General features: G+C 30.1%; 1 protein-coding gene across 4 annotated transcripts in view; it reads right to left on the bottom strand.

The window, feature by feature from the left end:
* The window catches only part of LOC142331456 (G patch domain-containing protein 2-like), a 62,472-nt gene that overhangs the window by 18,810 nt on the left and 19,566 nt on the right, over window positions 1–24,096 (bottom strand). For 2 of the 4 annotated variants that reach the window (XM_075377376.1, XM_075377379.1), the window contains 3 exons: window positions 11,586–11,642; window positions 8,056–8,196; window positions 2,480–2,739 (listed from right to left, as the gene is read on the bottom strand). In XM_075377376.1, the coding sequence (XP_075233491.1) occupies window positions 2,480–2,739; window positions 8,056–8,196; window positions 11,586–11,642 (458 nt within the window). The remainder of the gene's footprint in view (window positions 1–2,479; window positions 2,740–8,055; window positions 8,197–11,585; window positions 11,643–24,096) is intronic. The other 2 variants (XM_075377377.1, XM_075377378.1) reach the window with 2 other exon arrangements.

Genomic DNA, 24,096 nt, shown 5'->3' with positions numbered 1-24,096 from the left:
TATAATCATATGCAATTGTTCTACCAATTATTTTATAAAATATAACCATCAAGGTGTGTATGATCTCAAAAAGATGTTAAAATAATTTATTAGACAGCAAAATTATCTTTCCAATTAGAATTAATTTGTGTATGAAACTAACAGACTTAATGGATTAAAGTCATGAAAAGTTTTTTAAAGTAATATTTTCAGAGAAAAATCATAATTATAAATTAAAAATATAAATATTAATAATTTTTCTCATTCTATATAATCCTTAATCTTTATTTAACCCATTAAAAAAAATTAATTTTGGATATTATTTTCATTATAAATAAAAATAAAAATAACAAATCCCTGAAAATGTTGAGAATTCACTCCATTATTTTTCCAAGTGTCTTGCTTCTACAAACTAAGAATAAACTTTATGATATCAAAAGTTTAAGTTCTGTTGCATAACCACAATCCCCAGTTTTCTGGTTCCTTTATTAATAAAAGTTTAAATTCTGCGACACTCAAAACTTATTTTGAAAACACATTATTTTTCAAAGACATGTTCAAATTCAATGATTTATAAGAGATTTGGAATCCCTTGCTACTCCAAACCACCTTTAAAAATGAAAATTAAAATTCTACAGTTAGAAGAACTAAACATTTTTAACAAATATATTTTTGAAAATTTGTAAAAACTTGACAGTTCTGAAAAGGGCTGGGTCCTTGACTCTTCACACCTAATTAGGTAAAACTGATGGGTTATAATTTGCATACAATTAAAACCTGAGAAAATGAATAATTATTGAAACTGTTTATATAGATTACTAGGTGTCCAAAAAAGAACTCTGGGATTTCATAGATGAATGTAGTTTTTTTATTCTGCAACACTCATAGTGTTCTATTTGTAAACTTGAAGCAACAACAAGTTTTAGTTTACACATTCACTGTCAGTTAGCAAGTGTGTTAAGACTACTGAATGGGCAAAGCTGTTATGAGCCCAGGCAACAGTAACATGGCGTTGCTACAAGAGAAAGAACAATATGTGATGTATTATATTACTGAACTGTAAGTGAAGTAAACATAGACTTATAATAGTAATGGCTGCTCAAAATTTTCTTTACAAGGCTCAAAAGTAAAGCAATGTGATAGTACATCATTTTTACATAAATACACGTGTAGTACATAAACAAAACTTTTAAGGTAAAATTAAGAATCAATTTTATAAGGTTACCTAATAAATAAAAAAATATCTGGAAGTAGTTAAGTAATGAAAATATAGGTGTAAACTGACAAAAAAGCATCATAGTTTCAAACAGTATGTAAAAAATAACATATTACAGTGGTGACGATACAAAAAAAATATGTTTAACATAATAATAATGATTTTAAAAATTTAACGTACAAATTGTAAAAATCTGATATGGACAACACATAACTTCCTTGTATGCCTATTAAATTATATTTACACATTTTTTTAAAATGAAAAGTACATAAAATTTTATTTCATTAAAAACTGATATTTTTTAATATTTTTTTTTTTGTTATTGAATTATTATTCATTGTAAAAATTGTTTACAATGAGGGGTTAATAATTATTAATAAATCAATATATTTAAATTAAAAAAAAAAAGGGGGATGAAGTCTTTTCGAACCGATGTGCCTTTTCCTAAGATCCAAATATTTCATTAATTAAAATATTTGGCTATAACTCTGGAACCAATGAAAATAAGTACCACTTATGATATATCATTGAAAAGCTCTCAATGAGGGCTTATTACTGCAGTTAAGAAAAAGTCCAAAATCCAAAAGTTTTGGATTTTGAGCTTTTTTCGACACTTTTGGTTCAGTCGACTGCAATCAAAAGGGGAGGTGCACAACTTGATGTTACAACAGTCCTATATCCAAAATTTCAACATCCTACAGCTAATCGTTTTTGAGTTATGCAAGATACATACGTATGTACATACATACAACATATATACGCACGTACAGACGTCATTCTGAAACTAGTCAAAATGGATATTTCCATTGAAATCTGAAATTTTTCATGATCACAATACTTCCTTTACTTCATACAAGGAAGTAAAAAAAACACTAACTATTTGAAAGAAAGGGTAAAACCCCAGAAAAATCATTTTAACTGTTAAATAAAAAAATATACTGCTAGGTTAAAATCCGTCAATTAATTCATATTTCATTAAAAAAAAAATCACGCACACACACACACACATACATGTGAAGTGCACATACACACAATATGAAGAACTCAACCTTAGCCTGTAAAAATTAAATGTATATGGTTAAATTAAAAGTATTCTTTGGTTAAAGAATTCTTTTAAAACAATTTTGTACAGTGTTATATGATCAGTGTTCAGTTGAAAAGTTAAAATTTACCTTTTTTACTTTCATTACAAAAAAAAATCTAATGAATTAAATCATCTTTTCTGTAATAAAATACTAAACAAAATATACACAATCAGACAAAGCACATATCTGGCAAACAAACCTTCTCTTCCTTCATCATTTGTGAATATTCCAGTATCACTCTCAGAACTAGAAAGTGAACTACTACTAGGCGCAGGAGTTGCTGTTTCCATGACTATAGATTGGGAATCATTAGGAGGTGTAAAGTCTTCTTTCAAGGTCAATCTATGTAAACCAAGCACTCTCGGTGGCGATTCTACCAACTTACGATGAATATCAGCACGACTATTACGTTTTCTCTTACCACTGCAGCCTGTTGCACCCAAAAAACTGCCACAATACCTAAATTTGAATACAAAAAATACAATCTACACTTTCAAAGTTAAAAAATTATATTGATGGATAGCTTTGTAAATACTTTTCATTGTAATAGTAATATCACATGTCAACATTTGAACAATTTTTTTGGAAAGCACAGTACAACAGATTTTAATCAGTTTTGTATCATTTTGAAAATTATATCGATTTTCTCTAATTCTCAGAATTTTGATTATGCTATTTAAAAATAACAAAACAAGTCAACTTTTGAATTGGTATTACATAAATGATTATGCCATTGTATCCTACAACAATTCTGTGGTGTTCTTCAATTTAAAAAAAAAAAAAGGGAAAGGTATAAACTTAAATTGTACCAGTATTTCAATAAATTTTATAAAGTTATTAGAACTTAGAAATTTTTTACTATTTTTTTTTTATGACAGCTTTCAAAGTTAGTAATATATATTCATCTTTCCACTAAAAAGGAATGGTTATTTAAATGATGGCAATATGCCCTTTAATGAATTTATAAATTTATACCTATTATCGACATCAAATTTATTTAATACCTATGTAGAGATTAATCCATTTATAACACAGCAGGAACAAATTATGTCATTCATAGCCAAGCAATAGATTAAATATTCATCTCTATGTCTGAAAAATGAAATTTTAGTACATTTATCTAATAGTTTCTCTTTCCTTTAAATGTGAACATAGGAGAAGTTCTACTTTGCTTAACATAAGTGCAAGTCTAAACTAAACTGCTGAATTCTGCTTGTTGGATGCAATTGAGTGTTTGCTTGATCTAAGTTTCATTTCTTGAAGTCTTCTGCCTTGGCATCAAGAGAATTTTTAATAGAATCATAAATTTCTACCCAAAAAGCTGTAACTAATAGAAAAATAAGTATTTTCATGAGACACTAATGACATAGATAATGCAACATTTGAGTACATAATATCAGTTTAACTTTTGGTAAGTATTTTTTGTTAGCAAACGTACAGATATCATAATGGTCTGTAAATTCTCATTACTCCAGAAGGCAAATGCTCTTAGTTTTTCCTAACAATATTGGGTCAATTAAATTAAACACCTAGTCGATACTATATGTGGAAGGTTTATCTTGATTTCCTGAAGAACAATCAGAATAATTTCCAGATAAGTCTTCACCAGTTTTGATATTTTTTCTTCTTTGATCCCTAGCTATTGACTGGAGGGGGCGTCTGGCCATGCAACCAACACACTGCTGTGGGTCCCATGGGATTCTGAACTTTACTCATAATGCTTTTTCGTGCTTTATAGTCTATAGCAATGATCCTGGCCTGGTTGAGGTCAATTTGCTGATTCCTTAGGGCATCTGCAACTTGTTTTATCCAAGTTTTCTTTGGTGCAGATCATTCAATTTTCCAATGAGTAGGACGTTGCCTACAGAGGAGTTTGTGCGACAAGCAATCTGGGTCCATCCAGTACACACAACCACCATCTCAGCCTATGCATTTGGAACTGCTTTTCAACTGGGAAATATATAAAACACTAATTCCCATTTCCCAAAATTTTGGTTGGCTGGTGCAATGACTAAATTACTAGAATCATAATACCTCCATGACTAACATTAATAAAAAAATATTCAACAGCTATACAATTTTTAGCAGATATCTTTTTGCTTCCCCGTATTCATAATACCAATTTATAAATGAAGCTTTCAATATATAAACTGTACGTTTGCAAATTTTGCAGTTGAATTTTGTCAACCTCATCTTAGATGAACAAATTGACAAAACAATCACTTCTTTTTGTTTTAGAATCGGGGGTCATCAGTGCTGATTTCACTATCATTTTAATTAAGCAGTGTCACCATGAATATTGCATTATTATCTTGTACTATAGATTTCAGTAACAGCGATAGTTTCCTAATTTCCTTTGAGAAAACTGGTGAAAGTTTCTTTTATTATATATTATATCTTGAATAAATATAACACATAAATTTACAAGAGCACAAAATTTATTAGGCTAAAAAAATGGAAAATAACCGTATCTAAATCTCATGAACATGTTGTTATATGGATAACTAAATCTCTAATCTACTAGTAGAAATTAAGTTTACAGATTGACTTGAAATCCCCAATTAAAATATCATGATCATTATTTCTCATTTCAAAAGTCTGAGAATGTAAGAATAACATGTAAAATGAACAAAACTGAATTTGATTTAATATAAATACTTACGCAGTACAAGGTTTTCTGAAGAAATAAAAAGTCATATTAGCATAAAAATATGGCAAAAGTCTAATAACTAATCAATGAAAATAAAATAATAATTAAACAATGAAACAATATTTTAATAATGTAACATTTGTCACACAAGATGATGCAAGTAAAGAAAACTTACACTAACAGGCAGCACCCAGTGTTTGACTTTCTTTCTTTTTCCTGTTTAGCCTCCGGTAATTACCTTTCAGATAATACTTCAGAGGATAAATGAGGATGACATGTATGAGGGTAAATGAAGTGTAGTCTTGTACATCCCCAATTTTTGACTGGGAAGCCCTAACCTCACATAATTACAAGTAACTGAACCCAACCAAACTTTTGAATGAAAAATAATCTGAAATGAAATTGATGAAAATTATGACAGTCGACTGAAAAAAATTTACTTTCTGTGATGTCACAATTATAATAAATTTAAAAATATGATACAATTAAAATGATTCACACACAGTTTACAAATTTATGAATTTGATGGGTCATGATACTTCTCTTATAGAGAAATTTTGTTAAATGGAGTCATATGTTATGATTTCAAAATAAATTTTTTTTTTTCTTAAATTATATGCTTAATGTTGTTTATTTCTGAATAACTATTCTAATTCTAAAAAAAAAAATAAATAAAATTAGACTAAATTAAAAGATATAAGCAAAAATATAAGGATGTAAATTTAAACTTATCAGGGTATTTGCAGAAAACCATTTATCAAATAGGTATTTAGCATTATCCACTATATACAGAAAAACCACTTATACGAGGGCTGTCCAGAAAGTAACATACGTTTTAAAATAAAAAACCAACCAAATAAAAGAAAAGAAATTTTATTATATACATTTGAAAGGGACAATCTTAAACTATTTTTCTACATTGTCGCCATTTACCATAACGATGCACAAGCTCTTCAAGTCCTCTGTGGAAATCAGCTGCCTTAGGAACTTATGATAACCAAGCTTCCCAGATATAATTTCATGCAGTAAAAGTTTATGAAATTTGGGGAAAATGAAGCAAGAGTACCATAATCATAATGCGGCGATTTTCACACATTTTATCGTTGATTTTCATCATCAGTTCATCAGTCACAAGGCTGGGTTGACCACTGCAGTCCTCATCAAGAACACTGGTGCGACCATTTTTAAACTGAAAGCACCACTGCCTCACTCCACCTTCACTCATTATTTCATCTTTGTATACCTCACAAAGTTGCTGATGAATTTGAATTGGTTTGAGGTTTTTTGCCAGTAAAAACCTTATCACTGAATGCACCTCACAGCTTGCGGGATTTTCTATTGAAGCACACATTTCAATAATTTACAACAAAGTAGAGAAATCACAGTCTGTATACTACAACAGCTTGATGCATACTGAGTGTAGAAACATTTTAACGCCAAGATGGCAGCTCTATCCCCACACATCTTCACACTAGGTACAAACGCAAGTTACTTTCTAGACTGCCCTCATACATTAAATTTAATTTTACTTAAAATTTATAACTTTTTTTACTTAAGAACCATAATTAAAGAAAAAAATACTCAGCTTTAATTGTCCTCATTTACTGAACTTTTCACAAATCATTGTTTTTTAACAAAAGTAACTAGCAAATTTTGATTGCTACGTTTTGATCAATAATAATCCTCTTAAAAACATCGTTTTCTGTAATCAATAACTGCATTTGCAAGCAGGAGTAAATACAAAGGCTTCTAAAGTTTATCAAAACAAGCCTAACAGTATCCAAAACTGGTTTAAAAGTTGATGAAAAATTTCTAGCTCACTTTCTTTATTACCTTTGTTATTGAGGGTGAGGATGATTTCAATGATATTATAATCAGTAAATTCAGCCACTGCAGCTACCCTATCATCCCCCTTTCAACATTTGTCAATTTTAGATAAAAGTACTAAAAGGTAGCATGGTACATTACGTGCCAGATCGTCATTTTAACTATTTTCTTCATTTATTGTTTTCTGCATAGTAAAACCAGCATGTCAAAATGACTGTTCTATTGTTTAAATTATAACTAGTTCCCAATCTTTTTGAAGAATGTAACAAATATATACTATACTTACAACTGCATAAAAATACAGTGACTATTATACATGAATTATGGGTCAATATTAAGTAACTTTAACAGTGAAAGTCAATTGTACTTTGGTATTGCCTATTACTGAACCAAGTTTCCTTTCATATAACAATGAGGTACAGTAACTTCATACCTAGTTTATAACTAGTTATGAAGTTGTTGGACAAGTTACAAAATTTCAACTATTTATTAATTAAAACTGAAGCATAAAATTACATACATTATTTCACGATTTATAATAATACATGAGATCATTTAGGCCAACATTTGTGGTCTATACAAAGCAAAGAGAAATGTATTGTGTTGCTGAGCTGATGGCTGTTCTTGTTATTAACAGGTTAAGAAAGTTATTTATAAGATTCAAAGAAAAGCATAAACCACCAGCAACTGCAAATTAGTGTAACTTGTTTCTGTATAATGAGTTTAAATACTTTGACCATTAATCACAGAAAAATGATGTGGCCACCGATTCAAAAGTAGTTGTAGATACATACTCTTCAGCTGTTATAGGGTAATTTTAGTTTTTTCTTATGTGTAACTCAGAACTTAAAAAAAACACTGATTAGTTTAGGAATTGTGAACGGATCAGTCAATTCTTCTGTTATAAAGAAATTTTCCTAACGAAGAGCTAGCTTTGTTGTAGAGCTTACTGTATTTAAATCATTCACATACTTCCCCATTCTCAAAATTGTGTTTTGATTCCTGAGTTGTTTCTCCTATGTACAAGCTGAAAACCAATAATGAAAGAGTAAATCCTCATTTCGTACCTTTCTGAGTCAAAGCTCACCTTTCATATTCCATTTTCATTATTCCAACTTGATCCTTCTACAAATTGTATACATTCTTCTCTATATACAGAATGTTTCCTTAAAATTTCATTGATATATTTTCCTTAAACATTTTATTATAAAAATTACATTACATTATAAAATAATACAAAAAAGATAAGAATTATGCAAATTCAATCATAACTGGAATCTGGAAAAAGAAATAGTTACCTGTTTTCACAGTTAGCATTGTGTCTTAAAATACGTTTCTTTTTTCCAGAAGTAAAAGACGATGGAATACAAGAAACAATTGATGGACGAGAAGTGGATGCCATCTCAATATCAACAGCCATCCTTTTAAATTTACGTTTTCTAAAAAAAAACAAAACAAAAAACAAAAAATAAAAAATTATAAATATTTTTAATTAAACCACACCATAATAAATATAGGATATTATAAAAGTTACTATGCAATTGTTGTTTCCGTTAAATAATTACAGTATATTTTTAATATGATAATAACAAACAACAAGCACAGTAACAAAGTAATGCTAATTCATTTTAAAGCTACCAGCTACCATAAAAAACTAATGAATCAAATAACATGCTAAAACACCTGTTAATTATTTCACAGTGTTAATCACAATAAATAAAAACTTTAGTCCAGAAAAAATGACCTGAATAAAAAAAAGTAAGGATGGCATTGTTAAGATTAGTGTTAGTAAAAGAAAGAAAAATAAAAATTTTTATTCATAAAAAAATTAAGGATAGAAAGGGATTAAATACACATATTACAACCTAACAAATGAAGAGATTAATTAGATTAAGAATAATACAAAACAGAAATCTACCCAAAATAACACCTACATAGGGCCTATTTTATCATCAACACACAGTTGTCAATCATCCATTGGGCATGTAAGACACAATACGTATCACAGTTATTTGGGTAACATAAGGAAATACATAAGTTCAATTACCACACAAAATAAAATAAAAAGTTATAATAAGTAATGTTCAATAATAATTATATTTATTTTTTGTTTAAAAAAAAAATCATTTCCTTCAACTTAATAATTGCTTTTACACTTTATAAGTGAAAAAGTAATAATTAGGTCATTTCAGCATCTTTGATTCCTTCATTGTACTATTATTATTCTAACTGTAACTATATAGAAGAATTTATAATCTGAATATCACAACATATTAAATCATCTGTTTTTGTCGATTTGATTTATAATTTGCCACTTTGCACAAAGAATCAATTTTTTTGAATCTTTATTCAAAATGTGAGAGCTTTTTCTTTTAATCTGTTAACTACGTTTCAAGTGTATCATTTTATATAACATCTATCCACACCTTTATACAAATGTTCTTTTATTGATTGATATAATTTTAATTTTTCACTGGAAGAAATTTAATTAAAAAATATATGCAAATGTATGACAGTACAATATCAAAAGTGTATATAAACCTTAAAATGTTACATATGGGTAGAAATTTAAAATAAAAGTTCACCTACACAGTGAAAATGATAATTTGTAATCAATTAATCTCAAAGAACAATAATCTAAATTATTAAAATTAAATTACTACACTTTAAAGTTTTATTTTATTGGTACAATACGGTTTTTCTTTTCATTTATGATCTGATGAATCTTTTCAAATGTAATGAAAATGGTATTTTCTAGTCTTTTAGCTAATGAATCGTGTCATGAATTAGATGTATCATGGCATTAAGAAATTAAATCAACGACTGATGGTTCTAATTTACATTACTGCAGATGACAATGAAAAATTGAAACCAGGTGTTAATAACAAAAATAAACTAGTCTTAAATAAGATATTTTCAATGTTCCTTGAGAAGCTAGCTGCTTCATGGCAGGCAAAAAGCAGTATTGCTTTGATTCTGTAATTCACAAATCAATCTGTTGCTCAACTAAAAACACAAAATATGCTTAGAGGAATAACTGAGTGGAATTTGTATTGCTTAATTGCATAAGCCATTTGCAACCACTCGTCTTCAGAATCAATTCAGAAAATATCTAGTCATTAAATAAATTCTTCACATTTCCAATAAAAATAAACTAACTGCTTTTTTATAATAAATGGTCTAAATGCTATAAGTGTGATTACTAGGACTTAAAATAACACCAACATGATAATTCTTAACTGTTTTTAAGAAGGTAATTGTAAGGTATGTAATTTCAATCCAAAATAATAGAGATTGGACAGAAAAAAGAACTATAGAACCTATTGATCCTGAAGAATGGGAAGAATCTAGTCCTTGAGGATATAGAGTCTACAATAAAGAGTATGCAAAATGAGATGCAGAGATAGAAAGTTTGGGAGTTTTAGCTATAGATAAAAATTACACAGTACATAAAGAAATAGAAACAAGATAATGAGACAGCTATCATATAAGATTCTGAAAGGGTTATAAGGATCCTGACTCTTCTGATAATTTTAAGGAAGTGTGCTAAACCTTATAACAAATACGATTATATTTATGCAAATGGAAAACATCAGAAAATATGTTTTTACAATAATGGAATTTGAAAATAATCATCATATCGGCAACTGTCAATAAGAAAATGTTGGTTTATAAAATTTTAAAAAATATATATATCTCTACAGAAGTATAAACATTTCCAATAAACTTCTATACATTACAATATTAATATTGCACTACACTAAACCCTGATTAATAAATAATATACTGTGTATTAATAGAAATGCATCATGTATATAAAGTAATAAACTGTTAAACATAGCGCAAACAAAATTCATACAATAAAATGCAGTACAGACAATAATTAAAAGTAAAAAAAGTAACTAAAGGTAAAGAAAAAACAAATACTGTTTTGTATACTTCTTGATATCAGCATAAGTACATTGCATATGGCAAGAAGACACCTCTGTTACTAGAATGCTTTCATTAATATGATCATATTTGTGACTCATGAATATGTCATCTTAAAAGTATTGTATTGTGTTTAGAAAGCAATAATATTTAAAACATAGCTTTTTAAATACTTCAATTTCTTTAACTGGATTATATGTTTGTGTGTATATATATATATATATACACACACACACTTGCGTTGATCAATTATTGCAGAAAAAAATTACAAGCAACTTTCAAGAAGAATGTCTGAAATTAAAAACTGTCAGTTCAGTTGAAGATTAATGTGATGTATAAATTAAAATCAAATGTTATTAAACAAATTACTAAATTAAAAACATTAACACAGTTGCTGTACTATAACGGAAAATGAAATTATCTTCAAACAAAAATGTTATTATTACTGCTACATTAGCAAAAAAGGAGATAATATTTGAAATAGATATAATATTGCAAATATTAATTTGCAATTAATGGTGTTTAGACACCATTAATTGCTCTCAAAAATGAAGGTAAGAATTAAACAGAGAAAAGCTAATAGTAAGAATTTTAACAAAGAACAATAAAGATGAAGAAGTATAATTTTTATAATGTGGCAAAGAAGAAACTTATTTCAATTTGTCTTATCTCATTGGAACAATATTCAATTTAATTATACTGGATATTTGGAATTTTTAAAAAATAAATATTAATTAAATTACAATAAGTAATGAACCAATAAATCAAAATATCAGTGATTACAAACATAAATTATTAAAAAAAAAAAAAAAATAATAATGGCATAGTAACTTTTGTAACACCTATAATACAATCTAAAAAAAATTAACAGAGTTAACAATAAATTTATAATTATTACCTTACTGGTTTGAATTTCATTTTCAACATCTTCATTCCGAACACAAAACGACCCCTGCTAAAATAAAATGCAAAACAAAACAAACAAAATAACATTTTCAAAATATAAATATGTTTAGTTAATTTATGAAAAAATATAGCATAAAAATGAATTAGATAAAACATCAATTTTCCTATAAAAGGTCAAACAAAAATATAATTCCACAAGTCAATTTTAAGATACACAATAGTGGTAAAGAGATGAGATCCTTTCCCCTAAAAAATAATTTTAACATTTAACTAACTGCTAGAAAAAGCTAAAAAAGTAAAACCATACTATTTAACTGATAAAGCAATATATTTGAGGTAGTATGTATTACCATACATTCTATAATGCCATAACATTCTATAAAGAAATGTTGAGCATATTTAATATCAAGAAAACCAAATATACGGTGATAAATTCCAAAAGAATAGTTGAATGATATACTTAAAATAAATTAGTATACCATTTGTGCTTGAAACACAACACACACATATACATACACACAGAATATAGATTATGTAATAAAAGCGAGTAGTATGCAAAAAGATAAGCAGATAATCTACAAACATGAAAAGAAAACATGCAATTGTTAAGAAGTTAATTTTGCATAACCTGAAACAGTAAAAGTAGTGTATTGACAAAACTACATACAAATCATTAAAATTTTACATACATTAAACAATAAAACAAAAAGCACACCAAAACTATATGAAAAAAATGCATGTGCTTGTAGGATAATAGAACACATAACAAACAATTACTGGGATTTATTTTGTATTCTGTATTATCTGAATTTATAAAAATGTAGCAAATGTTAGTTGGGCTGCGAAGATAAGACAATACTGAAGGATATAAAATTAGCAAAATATGATTCAGTTCTGTTCAGTTACCTGCTGCTTATTAAGACCTAATTAATTTTTATTCTGAGAGGAAATATAATTTTCTTTTGAACAAAATTTATTAATAAATTAAATTCACTATGCTAATTACTCGATATTAATAAATTTTTGAAGCAAGATGTTTTACATGAATGCTAAATTAATAAGTAAATAATAAATAACCAAGTATTTCCATTTCTTATTATTAAAAAATTCCTTTTTAAAAGGTCCACTTTAGTTAAATATAAAATCATGATTATAATAGTAAAGTAATTAAAAATACTGATACTGCAATGACTCAAGTACCCACATCAGACAGTCTTCTGCTCGTGTATTAGAAAGAGTGAAGGCCCTTTGACAAAATTTTGAATTTATTATATCAAATTACACTGCAAAACATCGATATGTAAACACAATAACTCAGTTCCTGACTGTTAAGAGACTTAGAAAAATTACTGAAAATAAAAATTATAATAGAAAACCGAAATACTAGATAATTATATAATAAAAAATACAATGTTTAGTATAAAATCATGAAGCTCAAACTGATTATAATTTTATTCAGTTAATGTGATCTTCCAGGTATCAGTTTATATTTAATACTAAGAAAGGAACTGTTATAAAAACTTAAAAAAATATTTTATACAAAAATTGTTTCAAACTTTACTTCCTTCAATTCTTGTTTACAAGATTTTTATTAAAACACATCCGCAGCAAATAAACACAACAAATTGTCCCTGAAAGATTGGGGAAAGGAACACCTGTTTAAAATTTCAAATATTTCTGTAACAATTTTTTATGATTCTTTTTGTTTTAATTTTCATACTTAATAAATTTTTCACTAAAATGTATTTTCAGTAGTAAAATGAACTTTTTTTCAGTAATAAAATGTTGTTTTATGGGTAATAAAAACATTAATGACAATATGAGTGTTCCCTGTTCACCTATTTAAATGAAAAGAAAACCTTTTGGAATGATGATTAAAATTTTATTTTTACCTATTGAAACTTTTCATGAGAACAGATCTTGATGAGTAGGTTAAAAATGTTTTACCAAAAGAGGAGCAGATACCATTTTTAATCATATTGTGTATTTTTTTAAAAATCCAATGTAAGAAAATTCCACAAGTCTATCTTCCAATCAAGTGAAAGCAGCCTCCAAGTTAAAAAAATGGTACACACACTAAGATTTCAATCATGTAAACCATTTTTTAAGGTTAAATAAGTTCAATCAGCTAATTTTGTTAATAAGTTGTGTCATTTGTGAATAATTTTATGAAGTGAAAAACAGACAATAGCTACAAATTGAAATTTAAGAGTTGCTGAAAGATAATGCCTTTATGCTTCAGCATTATATGAAACATTAAAGTTACAAAAAATAAAATGCATCTTAGCAATTTACAGACCTGTGTGCAATAATAATATTAGTGTGTGCATATTTGCATGTGCACACACACACACACACACACACACACACACACACACATGCAGAGAGAGAGAGAGAACACTTTTAAAAAAAATTAGATCCCTTACCTACATAGAAAAATAAGCACAGTAAATAGTAAATTTTTTTACTTTTTGCTAAAAAAAACCGTTAAATTCTAATAAATTGCTGAATATTTAGAACAGTAAAATTCATTTCTATACATAAAATATCCGAAATAAAATCCTATTTTCTAATTTTAATTCATGGACAGAATAAAATTATTACATAACACAATAAAATCAGCATAGAATACTATTACACAAAAAAATGATGTAAAACAGAACACTACCACTGTTTAAGCTTTACTGGTCATCTGATATTGGAGTCATGGATAATTTTACACTGAAAACTATTCTGAAAGTTCATTAAAAATAGTGGTAAAAAGATCATTAAACTGACCAAACACTCTCTCAGTTTTAAATTGGTGCAATTTGGTACATAAAACAAGTACAAGAATATTTACTTTTGATGTAATAACACACCAAAAGATCATTTATTGTTTTTACATGTGATTGACGGACATATGATTCATAAATTTAAAACATTTTATAATGCTTTATTCATGCTGGTTTTTTCAAGTTTTTTTTATATTGGTTTGTTGCAAGTAGAGACAGAGTAGAAGGTACTATAATCATTTTTTTATAAAATGGCATCAATCTAGGAGAAAGTGCAATGAGTGTTGTGGTATCACGAGTCAAAATCACCAATTACTGTACAACAAAATTTTAGAAGGGAATATGGATGACTAGCACCTGATAGCAAAAGTATCGTTGCATGGTATGCAACTTAATAAAGATATTAAGATTTTCTTATAACAATATTCTTTGACAGAGACCAAAGATGAATTAAAAGGAAATACTAAATGACACTGCTCAAAGAAAAATTCACTTTGAGAATAAATAAGACAAAAGCAAAAATAATAACTTGTGACAGAAAGATGATAATTAGGAATAGAATATTAAAAATTGGGGAACACAAAATACCATAAGAGAGAGAGAGAATCTGTTATTTAAGAAGTACAATTATAAACAAAAAAATACATCATAGTTGACAAACTTTCTTTGAGAATGAAAAAAGAAATTCTATCGTAAAATTTAAATATCAAAGAATAATAAATGTTTGTAACAAGTCCTTGTCCTTAATCAAGTATGTATTTGTATATTTTTTTACTTACATATTTATTATTATTTATTTTACTTACCTTCTTTAAGGTCATTCACAGCATTCTGTGTTCTCATTTCTGGGTATGTTTTAAAACTACAGTCTTGGTTATTGGTACCAATCAGTGGTAACAAGGAATTTTATATATTATTTTTAATATTACTTCTGAAATGAGTGAATGCAATCATAGTAAAATTTTGTAATATAAATGTTGAGTCAGGTTGTTGATTCATGTACTTCCAAATTAAAATCAATGTTTTTCTCAATAAGTTTACAAGAAGAATAAACATAATAATAGAACATAAAAAGTTATAACAATATCACTGTCACTCAAATCATGGTTATTAATTCTCCGGGTTAGTTTGTTTCAAATCAACCAACTAAAAATTAAAACGAAACCCATGGTCTCAGAATGTCATGAAAATTTTTTTATCTGTTCTTCTATTTGGCACCCTTATTAACCATGTAAAATTTTATTTTGATATCTTAAATACTTTTTAAGTTATTAATTTTTTTTTGAAAAATATGTTATTTCTGAGGCTTTTAGTGATTGAGACATTGATTTAGCAAAAAAACTCATAACTTCGTCAATTTTCATCATATCACAATGGTTTTTTCATTAAGATTTTCATAAGAATATGAAAATCATAAGAATAAGGTAAAAATGCATTTAGCAGCAACTCATCTATTAATTGCTGCAGTAAATATAAGCTCAAACCTTGATTTCATAATTTTTTTTGAAGAAAAAACATATAATTTTAAAATGTGATTTAAGATAAAAGGCACTACAGAAACCACAGTATTTTTTTTTTTATATAATCCAAAAAGTATGAGCAAGTAGGTTCTGGAAGAAAATCTGGGATTTTTTGAATGCCAATACATTTAATACATCACAAAAAAATTGAAAAATAATTTGCATTCAGATGATGCAACTAGAGATAGTATCAAGGTCCTATATACCAATTTATGGCTCATTTCTAAAATATACATTACCTACTGTATTTATTTAATTAGTACATAAAATCCTACATAAGTTTGTGTACAAAATACCATTTTTTAAATATTAAGACTTGAAAGTGTATAATTCAATTTTGAATAAACTTTAAAAGTTAACATACAATGAACTGAATAAAATCAGTGAATGAAAGAACTTACAATCTTCTAAAAGTTTTGATGTAGGCTCATTTGCTATTTACACCTGTTATAAGTCATCATTAGACAAACAACAGCGGTTGTTTGTCTAATGATATCCATTGGGCTTCATTTTGCAAAACAAAAGAATAATTTTCATTAAAATCAATAAGAACAATGGCTTCATCTACTTTCAGATTGCTTTTGATTTTTTTTCAAATATCTGGCTTGAGATTTGTAATGAAAGAGTGAGGTATTAGTTTTACTAGGCCTTCAACTATGTTTGCCGGGTATTGCCGCTTGCTGGAAGCGAGGAATCTTGAAGCTGTTATTCAAGGGTGGCGACAAGGACCCCACCGTTAGTTCTTCTTACCGTCCTCTGACGCTCTTACCAGTTGTTGGAAAACTTTTCGAGAAGGTACTTTACCTCTGCATTAATAGTAGGCTTACTTTGAATCACATGCTGATGGACGACCAGTATGGCTTTAGACCCGGTAAGAGTACAGAGGATGCGATTATTAGGGTCCTGAATCTGGCTTCAGGCAGTGAGTGCAAGTATGTACTCGGTGTCTTTTTGGACATATCCAGGGCATTTAATAACTTGTGGTGGCCTTCTGCCTTGTTTCAATTGCAGAAGCGTGGTTGCACACAGGAAGAAATTAGGACTCTCTCGAGTTATTTCAGCGACAGAACTGTTGTCCTTCGTGACAGCATTTCGCAAGTAGGAAAGACCCTGTCAAAAGGATGTCCGCAGGGCAGTGTATTAGGTCCACTCATCTGGACCATCGAGTTTGACTCTCTCATGCGGCTGCGCTTGCCTGGTGGCTGTCACGTCGTGGCTTATGCCGATGATGGGCTGCTGCTGGTTGAGGGTAGTTCGTGTGCTGAGATCGAGCTCAGAGCGGCACAGGCATGTAGGGTTTTGCGGTTGTGGAGTCTTCAGCATAAGATGGTTTTCAGTGCAGAGAAAACCACTATGATGTTTTTAAAGGGCCGTTTAGCTGCAACTCGCCATCCGCGGGTTGTGATGGACGGTCGTTCAATTAGGTATGTGACTCTTCAGAAGTATCTGGGTGTTATCCTTGATGAGAGGCTTCTCTTCAAGGAGCACTTTCAGTATGTGGCGAAGAAGGCATGTGTGATGCTTTCTTCGGCGTCCGTAGAGTGGTCCATCCCGATTGGGGGTTGAATTTCCGTACCATGCGGATTCTTTATAAAGGGGCTTGTGAGGCCATTATGTTGTACGCTGCGCCCGTCTGGGCTCATCGTTTGCGGTACCAATGTTATAGGGACATTCTTTTACGAGCCCAGAGTCTTCTTTTGTTAGCGGTTGTCGGTGGTTACAGGACTGTCTCGCGAGAGGCAGTGACTATGATCGCGGGCATCAAACCTGTGGATATTTCGGCTACGGAACGTAGCCAGCGTTATGTTGCAAAGAAGGGTGGCCTTCTTACTGCTGGGCGTATGCGTGAGATCGAAGACCAAGGTTTCGACTCTTGGCAAGATAGGTGGAACACTTCTTTGACAGGTCGTTATACGCATGGTATATTTCCCGATGTTAGAGAGTTGCGAGCGATTAGCTGGGTATCCCCCAATCGGCATACCACTCAGTTCCTCTCAGGACATGGTGCATTTAGGGATAAATTGGCAAAGTTTAGGTTGGTTGATTCCGGCTTCTGTCCGGACTGTAGGGTCGATGACACCGTGGACCATGTCCTTTACATATGTCCCCGGTACGAATCTGAACGTACCAGAGTTACTAGGGAACTTGAGAGAGTAAACTCTGTTTTGGATCTACGAGTCAACTGGAGGACTCGTAGAGAGTGGACAATAGTTGCTGGCTTCCTTCGCTTCCTTGCCCTGAGCAGGGCTGCCGCAGGGATCTAGTAGGTGATAGGAACCTGGGTGGCTAGGGACCACCTGGGCAGTTGACTGGCCGAATGTAGGCGCTTAAGGCAGCGTGCCTCGGTTAGATGTATTGGTGGTATGTATTAAATCAGGCTGTCGGCGGAGTTGCGGCCGTTGTCGGCGGGCGGAATTATTCTTGCCCGGTGGGTGCGGTCGCACTCCGACGGGGGCACTAATGAGCTAATGACACTGTCGGAGGGGCTTCTCTGGGTACTGCTTTGGTGGTATGCAAGGGAGTCTTGGCGGCGGTCTACGAAAGATGGTGAATGTCACGCTTGACTCCGTGATGGCGCTGTGCGGGAGTAGGCGTTAATTCTCCTCTCCTGGGCAGACCGGAACGGAGTCAGATAAAAACTCATTTTGAGTATTAAGCGGGGTTCTTAAGGGAACCAGGTCTAAACAATAAACTTCCCATTAAAGTTTGGGAAGTTTATTGTTGAGGTTGTTAGTACGGATCTGAGACATTCAGAAAGTGGCTCTTTAATAGTTGGATCTAGGCGCGGGGTCTTCTTTCCGCGGTTAGGTTTCTAGCTTAGTTCCTGAGGGCGACGTGGTAGCTGCAGGTGTCTGTTGTCTTCATTCTGAAGGCATAAACACGTAAATCTATCTCGGGGTGAATTTTTACCGATGTAGATGTCCCTCGGGGCATCTGCATCGGTGGCATCTCTGCGGGGCTTGGACTGAAAGCTGTGTGGCACAATCAGTTTGAGGGCGAGAAGATGTCCTCCGTTAAAGCCACTGCTGGCTAGGAACGGAGGGGGTGGCGTAGCGACCGGACACGCTACGAGGTGGGATCTTCTCCCCTCGGGGGGGAATCGAGAGGCTTTCAACTAAAATTTCCAAATATTCTTCTAATGTTATAGTGAACTGCACCTGTTGTGTTCTGTCAGTAGATATCCAAGCGGAATATATCTTTAATGGACTAGTAACAGATTCAATCTTTCTCTTTGCATAGTTTGATTTGCTATGTGGTGCTATTCCATGAAATTTAAATGGGGATTCCCCTAAATCTTGCCTGGATGAATTTAGTTTTTCCAATTTTAATTTTCCTTCAATTTCAGTTTCGTCATGCAATAGTGGGTTATGTTTGTTAACTTTTTGTCTACAAACATCACATATTTTCTGCCCAGGGACTGATTTTTTACATACTTTTGTAAATTTTTTGGGAGAGTTCCAAACTAATTACTCTTAAAGATTTTGATATTTTTTCTTAAGATTGGAATGGGTCTATACAGAATTTTTTATTGGTCTCAAACTTGTTTAAGAAAAATGTTTTATGATGCTCACAGACAGAAATCAATTGTTCTAAACTCAATCTGCTCCTCAGACTTAAAATATTAACTTCTGATTGTTCCAATGATGTAATACTGACCAGCTTTGTCTGTTCTTTATAACTCAATTTATGGCATTCAGTTCCATTTCCTTTTCCAACACTAAACTGTTCAGATTGGTTTGCAGACATTTTAATAAATACACTACAAACCTTCATTAATAATTACAGTCTGAATAAAACTAATAGGTGAAGCCTATGCTTGTAGTTTGAGGAGGTGGAGGGGAACACTCATGTTGAATCCTGAATTACTCATGTTGGAACTAGCAGCTTGCTTCAATGAAGCCTACACCTACAAGGAAAGAGTGATGGTGACTCAACTTCTTAATCTTTATTCTTTACATTTTCTTATTGCCACAGGTGTCTGGCAGTTTCTTTGTTTACTTTATTTAAACAGTGTAATAAGTGTAATTATAATAATTCTAAAATCAATGATGAAGTGATGGTATTAAATATTTTAATAACTTTGGATCAAATAAAGTTTCATAACATTATTTCACTATCTTGTACATGAACCATTATATGCGTTTTTCAGGAAGTAAAATGTGCATTATTTAAGGGTTAAAAAATACTGGCAGTTAAAAAACTCACAAATTTTCTTTCACATCCTACTAACTTATACTTTTAGGATAATTAAAAAAAATATATAAAAAAATACTTTGGTTACTGTAGTGTCTTTTATCTTAAATCCCATTTTTAAATTTTATGTTTTTTCTTCAAAAAAATTATGAAATCCAGGTTTGAGCTAATATTTACTGCAGCAATTAAGAGATAAGTTGCTAAATGCATTTTTACCTTATTCTGTATATTTTTATGAAAATTTTAATGAAAAAACAATAGTGATATGATCAAAATTAACAGTTATGAGTTTTTTACTAAATCAACGTCACAATCACTAAAAGCCTCAGAAACAACATATTTTTCAAAAAAAATTAATAACTTAAAAAGTATTCTACACAAAAATAAAATTTTACGTGATTAATAATGATAGCAAACAGAAGAAATAAAAACTTTTCATAACATTCTGAGACCATTGGTTTCATGACCTGGATGATTCGATATGGACTGACCACTCCCCCAAACGCAAACATCCTATGATGGTGAGGAACATAGTTTTGATCATAAGTTACCTATTATATTACATTCAGGAGTCTGACTTGATGCTCAATCTTTGCAACAATACATGGTTAATTTTGAAATTTACTGTGGTATAATTTGAACTACTACTCATATGACAAATGTGATACCTTGGAACAATACCATCTATTACTGTATTATTAACACCATCTAATAGTACTAAAGAATAATAAGTGCCATCTATTCCTTTGACTAATATAATAGCAAACAACACATAAAAAAAAGAAAAAAATTTGGAAAAAGTCAAATCATCTGAAGCAGACTTTGAATATTACTTGCATGTTTTGACTTCACATATACATCACATCCATAAAAAAGCCACTAAATATAAATCAATAACTAAAAACCTGTTTAAGTGAATAAATCCAACATAAAAAGCATTAATGAGTATGCACAGCCATTTCATGTTTAAAAATGATACAATTTAGTCATATATAATGCCACACATACAAAGTAGGTTCACAAGATTCCTAAAATTAACTTATTTTTCAAAACCTGCTTAAGTGAAAAGCTTATAAAGTACAATCGCCACAAAGTAATTTCCTTTGGCATCAATTCTAATGTTTATAAAGCCGTTGGAAACATTGCTGGAACCAATTTTGAAATATCATACTCAGTCGTTTCATTACATTGGTCATTACATATCAGCATTCTTGTATCCTAATTCTTTTAAAACATTTTTCAAGTGACGAAATGATAAAAAATTATTTGGTCTCAATTGGGAGAGCATGATGGATGCTCCATAGTTGTTAAATAGTGTCATGCTCTTTGACAAGCATGACTTGCTGTGTTGGTGCACTGTCATCCAAAAAATTAAACTTTTTGAATCCCATTTTTCAGGGTTTCTTTATTCTAACTGAATCATACAAATAATGAAGAATATCGAACAATTCTGTCATATAATGATAGTGATCACACACTTTCTTGTTCAGCGTCTGCCTGTAAGAATGCATTTTTAATGCACAATATCCTGCAAATCAAAATAACTTTCATCATAACTTTTTCTTTGTTCTTTTATGGCTATGCCTATATACCTATGTAGAGAGTCTGTTTCCTTATCTGGGGACCATACAGAAAGTCCATCTGGAACTGAGGTTCTTATTGGAAAAAGGCACAATCCACGGTAATACTTTTTAATTCTTAAGAGTCTATAATAATATTATTGGAATTGAAGTCAAAAACAGACTATACAATTAATTTATAATTAGTTTATTTGTTATCAAAGCACAGCGTCCTCAAATCAGCTGCTGTCTTTTAATACAATCATGAGTCTTTAGCAGATTTTGTGAAAAGAATATTCTGTATAAACTTGTGTATTTAATATTCTACCTTCATCGCCAAAACCTACCTTAAGTGATTAATATATTGGCACCTAATCATGAGAACTTGTTCTTGAAAGATGCAGTAAGATTCAAAGAAAAAAGTTGCAAGATGGATTTAGATCAATCATAAAAAACTGTTTAATCCTCTTTATGCAATAACTTGACAGGTTATAAACAAGATAATTTTTGTTCAGATCAATGAATTTTTATATATATATATCTTTGAGTTATCAAACAAAATTAGTCATGACTAATATTAAATCAAACATTTACATTAAATAAACAAAAATTATACAGTAAATAAAAAAGATATCCAAATAAAAAGGAGCAATAGTACAGTATCATACACCCAAGAAAATAAATAAAAACACAAACAGTACAAAACTTCTATATTTACTATGATGCTACAAATTAAATAAAAATTAAACTCTGCATATATTAATGGTTATAATTTGTCATACACCACTTAAACATGCCAAAAAATGAATAATAAATTTTACTTCATACAGCAAAGACAACATTTAACAAGGATGATAATTCAAAAGGACAAAGTATTCATGTGCAAGAAAGAGCCAAGATTTTTTAGAGATAAAATAAATCAAAACTCTGCATATATTATAAGATAAACTCTGCATATATTAATGGTTATAATTTGTCATACACCACTTAAACATGCCAAAAAATGAATAATAAATTTTACTTCATACAGCAAAGACAACATTTAACAAGGATGATAATTCAAAAGGACAAAGTATCCATGTGCAAGAAAGAGCCAAGATTTTTTAGAGATAAAATAAATCAAAACTCTGCATATATTATAAGATAAACTCTGCATATATTAATGGTTATAATTTGTCATACACCACTTAAACATGCCAAAAAATGAATAATAAATTTTACTTCATACAGCAAAGATAACATTTAACCTTTTCCCATCACAATGCTCCGCGCTTCTTAGCGCTCCGCAAAAATAGTTGGTATCTGATTGCCTCTCTTCATAGTCTTATGCTACCCTCTTGTGAAAAAATTTTCAAAAAATTACAGTATATTAACGAGATTTAACAGATTCTGACAAAAAAAAAACCTTACGATTGGATATTTTTTATGCCTGTAACAACAAAAAAATTGAAACCGTACAAAAATTACGATAATTTAATTGCAGAATTTTTTTTGCGCATTTCTACCGCGTTTTTTATTAGCGAAATTTTTTTTTTTTTGATTTGTGTTTATGAAACATAGTTTGCTGATTAAAAAAAAAATACTTTCAAGCAAATCGGTTGAAAGTTGGGCAAAATATGATGAAAAACCCGTGTCATAAATTACAGATTAATTAGCATATCAGTTTCGAGAAATTTTTATAGTTATTTATTTTTTCTTAGCGTTACATATAATGTAAAATTTATTTTAAAAATTATAAGACTTCCTTAGAGCATTTATTACGTAAAAAAACTTTTTTTACAACAGAGTATTGCTGTTACACGCCACGGGGGGGGGGGGGCAATAGAGTTCATGAAACGCATAATAATTACCCCAGTAATTACAAGCTATTCGGTACAAACAACAGTTATTTTTTATGTTACTATGTATATAAAATCGTAATATATATTATATATATATATAATATATAAAATAAGAAATTACGAGCGCGCACTAGTTTTTACACCAACATATAAATCGCAATATGGGAGATTCCCCAAAAAAACAAAAGAATGAAATAGATGAAAAATAATAAATAACCTAAACAAATAAAATGAAGTAATAAATTTATAAATAAAAAGCTCTTACCCCTAGTTGGTGATATTTTGGCGTGTGTGATACACGAGAAAGCATCCATCTAAACAGAGTGGTACCTCACAAGCCACACACCTCCAGACTGATCTTACGCGAATGCCGTTTGCCGAGCACACAACGCATTGTCTAAAACTGTTTGTTCCCTCACGTTTAGGAAAATGTCTTGCTTCACAACTTTCAAGACGTAAAAATTCACGATTTCTTACATAAGATCCTCGTGCAGAAAATCTCGTAGGAGATGATGAAACAAGCCCTTTCAAAACCTCATTTCGAAACCATCAGAAGGATTGGTTCTTCTCCATCTTATTGCCGTATTATTTATTATTTATTGTAAGCCGTATAAG

The sequence above is a fragment of the Lycorma delicatula genome, chromosome 10 (genome assembly GCF_047948215.1).
Source record: "Lycorma delicatula isolate Av1 chromosome 10, ASM4794821v1, whole genome shotgun sequence".
NCBI classification, from domain to species: Eukaryota; Metazoa; Arthropoda; class Insecta; order Hemiptera; family Fulgoridae; genus Lycorma; species Lycorma delicatula.
The sequence above is the reverse complement of the archived record's forward strand: the minus strand, read 5'-3'. Positions and strand labels throughout refer to the sequence as shown.